Below are 10,000 nucleotides of genomic sequence, written 5' to 3'. Positions count from 1 at the left end.
TTCTTCTGGTCAGCGCCAGGAACACGGACTCTGGCCACAGGCAAGTATGCGCACAGTCGCGGTAATGACATAATGTTGTAACCTTTAACGCCCGTTATTGTTTCAAATTTCTGAGAATGCGCAGGAGAGCCGGAAGTCTGTGATTCGCGGACTTCCTGCTTTGGCTGTAGCCAGAGTCCGTGTTCTTAGCGCTGACCAAAAGAAGAGCGGACTGTGGGAACGAGGACAGTACAATCTTAAGGCCTGGCCAAACGCTCGCAACATTTCAACGAAACATCTTGCAACATTGTTGCAAGATGTTGCGACATGCGTTGAATGGCCAAACGCACGCAACATATCGCAACAGGGTGGCTAGACGTACGCAACATGTTGTGCCCAACAATGTTGCAAGATGTTGCGTTGAAATGTTGCGAGCGTTTGGCCAGGCCTTAAATTCGAGGGCAAGGCGAGTTCATCGTTCCAAGTGTGCGTACAAATGGAGCAATAGACTATTTTATAATTTCAATGTTACTTTTATCTAATAAATATAATACGCCTTTAATATCCTGATATAACATCTTATCTTAATATCTCGTTGAATAAACGTAATTCTGATTTTCCGTAAATTTATGTCTACGGTTATCATCAGTTTGAATTGCCACTACTATCATAACTTCATGTACTTTTTCCTTTTTCTTCGAATTTTCAGTGAAACTCTGTTGGCTTAAAACCCATGGGAAGAGAGAATAGCGTGAAAGACACACTCAATGAAGAATGAAATATATGTTAAAAATGCCACAAGTGTCTAGAATTTGATCGAAACGTGCTCCAATTTGCGGCGACAAAAATTGCATCAAAGTGCTGTAACAAAATCGGGTGAATCGGATAGTTCACGCCGGTTTACCTCACTTTTCGATCGCGAGGCATTAGGATGATCTAGAAACATAGACTACTTGAAATTTTTATTTGGGGGTCTCATTTTTATCAAATAGACAGGTTACCATAAATAATTGCACTGAAACTGGGTCTTACTTTCCTTCTGTTGAATACATTTAAAGTTACTTTGATAAACTGATTATGATTAAGAGTGATTTACCTTTCAGATATCGAGCAGTGATCCGACCAAGGAAATCTCGTTTCACGACTCGTCAAACTGGGATCATCATCGCGTTAATCTGGATGGTATCTTTGTTACTCGTGTTACCCTATGTGAAGGCTTTGACGGTAAAAAACGACAAATGCTACGAAGTGTGGCACAGCGACTCCGTGAGGAAAGCGTATACACTTGGTCTGTTTGTATTCCAGTATGCTCTGCCGCTAACAATCATCACGGTAGCTTATTGCAGAGTGGTAACAAGGCTTCGGAGTCAGGCTATACGAATGGCAAGGAACTATGAAATCATGATGAAGATACCACCATCTCCTCTCATTCAAGACAGTTGTACTGTGGAGGGAGAGAATCATTTAGCAGAGGAACGCTCGGACAACACATCTTCGACCATTTCAGCGACTCCGAATAAAGCATCGAAGATGGAGATGATGAGTCCAGAAGAAAAGTGGTTCAAAGGGGGCAATCATCTCAAGGCACAAACGGAAAATAAGCAGTCCCCACCTCCTCGAATAATGTTGCACACTCCGAAAAAACGACAACAGCTATTGCTGGCTTGTGAAAACAGTGAAGCAGGGCAGAAAGAAGCAAGACGAATAGAACGCAATACTAAAATTATTAAAATGCTCGTATCTGTGGTTTTTTCATATGCCGTTTGCTTTTTGCCAAACCAAGTCGTGTGGCTTTGGTGCGAACTTGGTGATGGTTGCAGATGGAGATACATAAACGAATTGTTCATATTCAGCAGCATTATGGTATACATTAACAGTTCTGTGAATCCTGTGCTCTACGCCGGGATGAATGCAGAGTTTAGAAAAGGATTTGGAAGAATTCTTAGATGCCAGTTTGGAGAGCGACCACCGGAACAAGTCTAACACTATATATGCGACCACTGCCGAATTTACAACAATAAGACAATGAATTCGGCCACTTTCAGTTTTATTTTTATTTTTGCCACAATTCTCAATATGGTCAATAACAATATTATACATACTTTTTAAGGAAGGTTAGTGGCGAGGAAGCTCATTGGAATCTTATTTCATTTGAGCTGGAGTGAAGTGGCTACAAACCGAACAGACAGTGAGAGTGTCTTTGAACGGCATCATTGAAACGCCAGCCTCTGTATCACTTGTGTAAAATAGGCAAAAAATAACATAAAAGGAACGAACGTTAACAGTTCACATTGCAACCAGACACGGGTTGCTTGTAGCATGGTTAGTGCTAACTAGCGTTATACACCATTGAAACCCATAGGTTTTGATGGTCAACGCTAACCAGGCTTCGAGCAACCGGCCCCAGGTTGACAATCATGATACTCTGATGCTCTACTCTGGTTTGAAGATGATGCAAAAAACCCAACGTGTCGAAAGTGCTGTCTAGTGTCTTCATCAGAGGGTGATCCAATGTTATCGCAAGCGCCACCAATTTTCTAAAAAGTGAGGGACGCTCCTATTAATAGTTATTTTAGCGTCCGTTTCATTTAATTAATAAGGGGCAAATAGGTGTCAGGTAAAAGGCTGCTAAGCTAATTGCTATTGATAGGCGCGATATTCAATCAATCTGGGGCAGCATCAAACTTTGTCTGAACAGGAAAAGAAGTTGTCATTCGGCAAACAGGGCAATAAAAGCGACCTTCGATCCCGGTGAGTGGGGGAGGGGGGGGGGGTGGAGTGTACTTCCTATTAATGGCCTAATGGGGGTGTGCCGCTAGATGGGGTCGCAATTTCACGTTAATGGGGTTGCATTTCAGAGTTCCCGACAGAGTTACTACAATGGGGCCGCAAATTGTCAGGATTTTGGGGATAAGACAATTCTGGCTAGTGGAATTTAAACGTGGAACGATTCGCTGTAAAAAAATGTTACAGAAACAACAACTGTAGCGCTGTTGATTTAATATTTACTAGTCGCATTACATTTCGTGTTGAAGTTACAATTAAGCATAAAGCAATTGCATAATTTTTGGTTTGCACGTCACGCAAGTATAAATAAAATCGCTTAGCTTTCAAGATATAAATCCAAGAAATGGAGATATTGTATAAGGTTATATTGCATAGGGTTTTTGTCTCCTTTAATTGATTGCAAAGCAAACTTTATGCAAAACATTTGTCCTCTAAATGTTCAGACAACTCGAAGGTTTCAGCACAGAGCTCAGAGCTAATCAGAGCGCTTCCGGTCCTTTCTTCGGGGTCCAGATGGTTCGTGAAAAATTTGAAGTTGTACTTTAGCAAAGTAAAATAACCCACATGAAATAAAAAGACGTGTCTCAGTCATAAACTATCTATTCCAAAAAGGGGAAGATGCGAAAGAGTTCCCAAGCGTCATGGAAGCAAGTGTGATCAAAATGTGAGGATTCAGCAGACAAAGAGAGTTACTACCTGTTCCGCCCCTGCTTAAAAACGTTTCAAGATAAAAAAAGGCCCGAAGCTGCTCAGTGCTAAATGACTTTTTATCTCAGTCTAACGTTTACTATACGAAAACACCGTTGCACTCCGCAATTTCTTCATTATTTTTCTAGATCACCTGAGAGCCTGACTGACTCTACCATAACTAATTTTGTTTTTCGAAATGCTTTCCATGATGAGCATAACCGAGTCAGACAATACCCTAGGTAAGAATTAACTTTGTTTCAAAGATCAAATGGGTGCTAGTTGGCTTTTCTTAAATATGCAACCACTTGATCCTAATCAAGTCTTACCGCAGCGGGAAATAATAATAATAATAATAATAATAATAATAATGGAAACTTTATTTGTCTTCGAATACAGTCGTAAATCTCTCTACGTATAGGCAATTAACAATTGGCTACTTGAAATTGAGTGATATACTTGTATACTGTATTTACAAATGAATAGAAAAATATATTTATGTATATACTACAGTTTTATTAAGTCTGGGCTATCCCAAGTCTTATTTCTACGACAGAATATAAAATATGTTGCTCTAATGGCTAGACTTATCTTTTTATTTTTAATAAAATAGAATAATAACAATAATAATAATAATAATAATAATAACTTTGTTAACGTGTCAGGTAAAATAGCAGTTTCCAACTAAGTAAGGACACCTAACTACAATATTAAAAAAGTAATAGTACCCCTATATTCCCTATATAATTTACTCTATAACCCCACCCACAAACCTAAAAATAATCACAATTTTAAGAATTACAAACAGTACAGTTAATACCATTATTAGGTAAGATATGTTTGGCAAGGTCTACCTTCCTGATCACTCTTTTAAATTGATCTACCGTTTTAAGTTTTGACTTGATAACGACGATGGGATAGCGTCGAAACGTAACAGTTCAGTAGTTCTCCTCTTTTTTATTTGGAAATGCTTTTAAAAAGGAACGTTTCGTTGCAATTTTTACAGTGAAATATACGAAATGAACAATTTATTCATTGGATGAGGTTCCTAGTTATTTTTGGAAGATTCAATGTCTCAACCTCGCTTATTCGGATATCGAAAAAGCCCGAATTTCACCGTCCGACAAGGATGCTGTTTTCTCAACATGGACAACGTTCGTCGCAATTTTGTTGCGACGAAAGTGTTGCCACACACAAGTTGTTCTACGGATGTTACTATATGGTACTTGAAAAAATTCTTAGAGCAATAGAGGCTATCTATATGTCAGGACACTCAAAGAGGCATCACTAATTCAAGGTCATTAATTGGTTTTTTCTCTTGCTCTGTTCACAAAGAACACATGGTTATCAAGCATGAGGCAGAAGTGGTTGGGGGTCCTTTACACGACTTTTAAATCACGTCGCTTAAAGTTCGCGAAATGTCCAATGACAGAACTTAAATGTGTCAGTCACCCAAACTCCTGAAGAGTGCGAGTCATCAGACGGCAGTCTACAGTCAAAAACAAAAGTCAGTAGAGGAAGTCAATTAAATTATAGGTGTTCCACCTATCGCAGTAAAAATAACTAGAATTTAAGTTTGAGTAAGGCACTCACGTTAGACCCAAAAGCAGAGGAAATGTTTACGATGGGATTCGTGCAATTTTGTAGATCTTCCTTAAGGTCTCGGTAAAGGTACATTTGGGCGTCTCACACAAATTTGTTGTTTTTGCAAATTTTGAATCGGTGGGCTGTGACGTATATTTTCCCGAAAAAAAATTCGGAAATATTAATTCAAAAACCGCCAAAATCGCTTTATTTTGTTTCCTGCCTAATCTGGGCGCGTAAAATGATTGACGTATTATGTCACTCGTACGTGAAAGGATTGGGTACCTTACCACTTGCCCGAACGCTGATTGGCTCAGTATACTTGGCTTTCAAGGAGAGGGCGGAGTTATTCAGTAGACTGTGAACTGCACGCGAAACTTCAAGCTGGATTTTCTAGGGGTTTATTTTGACGCCAAAATGACAACTTCTCGGACCTCCTGTCCCGACGGGTTTTAAGATATCGCTTCCAAAATTTCAGTTCTACATTACATTACATACCTAATTGACCGCTCCTCATAGAGGCTTTTCAGGGCCAATGAAACACAATGAAACGACGGAACAGAACAACAACAACTGTTAAGAATCCCAACTGCCCGGAGGCAAACCAGTTGGCTATTTACAAGTGCAAAAATTTGGTTTTATCAACGGAGTTGATAATGTAAATTGGCCACCGTACAGAGATTCTAAAAGCTGACGTTTCGAGCGTTAGCCCTTCGTCAGAGCGAATCGAAAAGCCAATCTGATGCCAATCTGATGCGCCATCATGCGCGCGCTGATGAAAATCCGCGTACAGTGAAAACGTAGCGCGAGACTTATGCGCATGCCAGAGACTTGTAGACCTCTGGGATGGCGATGTGGTCATTTCCAGACTGCGGATCCTTTATTGAGCACCAGGCTTCCAAGAAAAGTCGCTCGTGGTAGTTAGCCTCATGTCTAACAACTCTGACACTTCCAAAATCCATTTCGTGGTTGTTTCCGTGGACATGGCAGGCGATCTCGGAGTCATGGTCAAACATAGCAACAGCCCTTTTGTGTTCTGTAATGCGAGTTTTGAGTGATCGTTCGGTTTGACCGTAGTATACAAAACTGCAATTGGTGCAACTGATTTTGTACACTGTGCCAGATCGTGGCCGGTCAACCTTTTCTTGCGCTTTCGGTCGCGGGAACAAACTGTTCACAGTTCTCAATGCTCTGACGAAGGGCTAACGCTCGAAACGTCAGCTTTTAGAATCTCTGTACGGTGGCCAATTTACATTATCAACTCCGTTGATAAAACCAAATTTTTGTATACTACTTCCCCACCGACGCAGCACCACAGTTTCTTTAGAAACTACCCCTTCATTTATTTACAAGTGCAGCTGAGAAGTTGAACCAGAGACTACCAGGATCAAATTCAACGAGTGGTCAGAGCGGGTCTTGAACCCGGGATCTTCGGATCTCTAGGCAAGCGCCCTAACCACTGGGCCACACTGCCTCCTCCTCGCTCGTTGAAGTGATTAGGCCTAAGCACTCTTTTAACTTTTAAAAATAGAGTAGTGGTAGTCAGGAGCTGACATAGTAAGATAATGGTTTGACACTGACTAGTTTTTTTTATGTTTCATGCAAGACGTTTCGGCTGGTGCTTGAGCCTTCATCAGTTGCCATATAATGGTAGCACGCGTGATTAAAAAAACAGCACGTCGAGCGCGCGCTGATGAAAATCCGCGTACAGTTTCTTGAAAACGTAGCGCGAGACTTATGCGCATGCCAGAGACTTGTAGACCTCTGGGATGGCGATGTGGTCATTTCCAGACTGCGGATCCTTTATTGAGCACCAGGCTTCCAAGAAAAGTCGCTCGTGGTAGTTAGCCTCATGTCTAACAACTCTGACACTTCCAAAATCCATTTCGTGGTTGTTTCCGTGGACATGGCAGGCGATCTCGGAGTCATGGTCAAACATAGCAACAGCCCTTTTGTGTTCTGTAATGCGAGTTTTGAGTGATCGTTCGGTTTGACCGTAGTATACAAAACTGCAATTGGTGCAACTGATTTTGTACACTGTGCCAGATCGTGGCCGGTCAACCTTTTCTTGTGCTTTCGGTCGCGGGAACAAACTGTTCACAGTTCTCAATGGTTTGAAGGCGACTTTGATTTGATGCTGCCTTAAGATCCAACTAATCCTTTCTGAAATGCCCTGGACACAGTTTCGACAGCGATCTTTCGCAGCTATTGATAAAGGATGAGGGATAATTGTTGTCTCGCAGTACAGTCTTGACTCGCTTCCTTTCTTCGCGATTCCCCTTCTGTGTTGATGGTATGTTCTGTGCTTGCGTAGCAAGGTACTGACTACAGATCTCTTATGGCACATGGGGTGGTGAGAGTTGAAATCGAGATAGTGGTCTGTGTGGATTGGCTTTCGATTCTGTAGACATTCACCTCAAGCTGCGTACCCCTCCTTGTGGTGATGGTGTCCAGAAAAGGTAGTCCCTGTCCCTTGGTGTCCTCAAGTTCTAGAGTGAACTGTATGTGGGGGTTAATTGAATTGAGATGTTGGTGAAACTCATCCACTTGGTGTTTTCTGATTCACGTGTGACTGTCGTCCACATAACGGAACCACCACTTAGGGGGGTGTGGAGCTGTGGCGATGGCAGTTTCCTCAATCTCTTCCATTACGAGGTCGGCTATAACGGGACTGATTGGGGAACCCATCGCACTTCCAAAGATTTGTTTGTAATGGATGTTGTTGTATTTGAAGTAGTTGTGATTGAGAACAAATTCTAACAGCGTCGTGATGTTGCCGATGGACATATTTGTGCGTTCCGCTAGATCCTGATCCTTTTGGAGCCTCTCGTTGACGATGGTTAGAGCTGTCGTCACTGGCGACAGTATGTTGCTGGATCTTTTCAGCAAATCCTGAGCTGTTTTTGACAGAGAAGCGATTTCTCCGAAGAGGGGACAGAATGGAAACAATAGTCATGGATAAGGATGAATACCAAGAAAATTATCTGTTTTGTTGAACGATACAAACACTTATTTGAAAATCACAGACAAAAGATCAAATCCAACATCAAACGTCGAAAAAGAACTAAACAAACTTTTGCTACTCTGGTGTTTGAAATATAAATTATGTACAATAATTTATATTTCAAACACCAGAGTAACATATATTTATATTTTTTATTTGCCAATGGATCCACCTGGTGACAAACCCAGTTTTAATAAAAAACTTTTGCTTAACATCAAAGAATAAAAAGATGACAGCGGATCACAAATTAGACCATTTTCGAATTCTCACGGCTCGATTGGATCTAGCATGAAATGGAGGCTAATGCGGGTAAATTTGTCCGCATTAGCCTCCATATCATGCTAGATCCAGTCCAACCGTGAGAATACGAAACTGGCCAATTGGACCGCAACTGTACAAAAAACCACTCGCCAGCGTCGTTTTATGGTCTCCCGAAAATCCATAAACCTGAAAGACCACTCAGACCTATCACAAGCAGCATAGGTAGCCCGTACGCTGTATCCAAACATCTTGTTTCCATTCTCTCTCGCATTACAGAACACAAAAGGGCTGTTGCTATGTTTGACCATGACTCCAAGATCGCCTGCCATGTCCACGAAAACAACCACGAAATGGATTTTGGAAGTGTCAGAGTTGTTGGACATGAGGCTAACTACTACGAGAGACAGTACTTTTCTTGGAAGCTTGGTACTCAATAAAGGATCCGCAGTCTGGAAATGACCACATCGTCATCCCAGAGGTCTACAAGTCTCTGGCATGCCCATAAGTCTCGCACTACGTTTTCAAGAAACTGCACGCGGATTTTCATCAGCGCGCGCTCGACGTGCTGTTTTTTTAATCACGCGTGCTACCGTTATATTGCAACTTAAGCACCAGCCAAAACGTGTTGCACGAAACATCAAAAATACTAGTCAGTGTCAAACCATTATCTTACTTGTCTTTTAACCTTTTAGCTTTCAATTTACGGTTTGGTTAACTACACTTTTCACGAGATATGTTACATGTTACTCGTATGTTACTCGTATGTTACTCCTATGTCACTCGTATGTTACTCGTATGTATTCGTGTACTCGTATGTTACTCGTATGTACTCGTATGTTACTCGTGTGTACTCGTATGTACTCGTATGTTACTTGTATGTATTCGTGTAGTGTATCGTCTTATGGAGCCGAAGCGCGAGATTGTGGTGTATAAGGGAGCAAAGGCCGCATATCATGTGACTTCAAGAACCAACGAAAGCGCGTGTTTTGATGTGTGATGTCATTAGACGGTGAGTGAAAACACATTTTTTACCATTTCCCTGACCATTGTGTTGTGTACACTTGCTTTAAGTGTTCTTCAATATTTATTCGAACCAGCGCGTTCTATAGATTGATGTTTGAGAGACAAAGTGTGCAAATTTCTATTGTTATTGTATTATTAATTTTTAACGAGATAAGTTTGGAATAAAAAAAATTACAACTACTGTTGGGTATTTTGGAACTCTGATACAAATCTGCAAACTATGTGTTATATTGACTGTCTCGTTGGCACTTAAGCCTGGTTTTCACTAGCGACGCAAGCAAAATAGCAAGTATAAGAGCGCTTATTTCACTGTGAAAACGGGGTTGACGCAAGCATAAGCACAAGCACAATGCTTGCGTTTGCTTGCGTCGCGTGAAAACCAAACGCAGCATAGGCACAAGGAAATCTGGTGCGTCTGGCCAATTAAAGCATGCGTTCCAGATTCTCTGCGTCTGATCATTTGAATAAAATGGCGTTTATCGTGGATGATTTTGATGCTTATGTCGACCTTCGTTTTCACTAGCATAAGCTGCTTGTGCCTGTGCATTCGCTTGGGCTTGCGTCGCTAGTAAAAACCAGGCTTTAACGATAGCTATTACTAGTGTAAATTTGTTAAGTAAATTCTTGGTTGTAGAGTAGTGTAGAGTAGTGTGGTATACTTTTCGCTGTAGTTGG

At 41.2% G+C, this 10,000-nt stretch overlaps 1 protein-coding gene across 4 annotated transcripts in view; it reads left to right on the top strand.

Annotated features, from left to right (window-relative positions):
* Positions 1-4,136, top strand: part of LOC137999244 (galanin receptor type 1-like) — a 16,312-nt gene extending 12,176 nt beyond the window's left edge. For all 4 annotated transcript variants that reach the window (XM_068845084.1, XM_068845085.1, XM_068845086.1 and 1 more), the window contains one exon: positions 1,083-4,136. In XM_068845084.1, coding sequence (XP_068701185.1) covers positions 1,083-1,962 — 880 coding nt within the window. In that variant the 3' untranslated portion in view covers positions 1,963-4,136. The remainder of the gene's footprint in view (positions 1-1,082) is intronic.
* The last annotated feature ends 5,864 nt before the right edge of the window (positions 4,137-10,000 follow it).

Source organism: Montipora foliosa, chromosome 4, assembly GCF_036669935.1.
Source record: "Montipora foliosa isolate CH-2021 chromosome 4, ASM3666993v2, whole genome shotgun sequence".
Taxonomy (NCBI): Eukaryota; Metazoa; Cnidaria; class Anthozoa; order Scleractinia; family Acroporidae; genus Montipora; species Montipora foliosa.
Note: the sequence above shows the minus strand (reverse complement) of the source record. Positions and strands in the feature narration are given on the sequence as shown.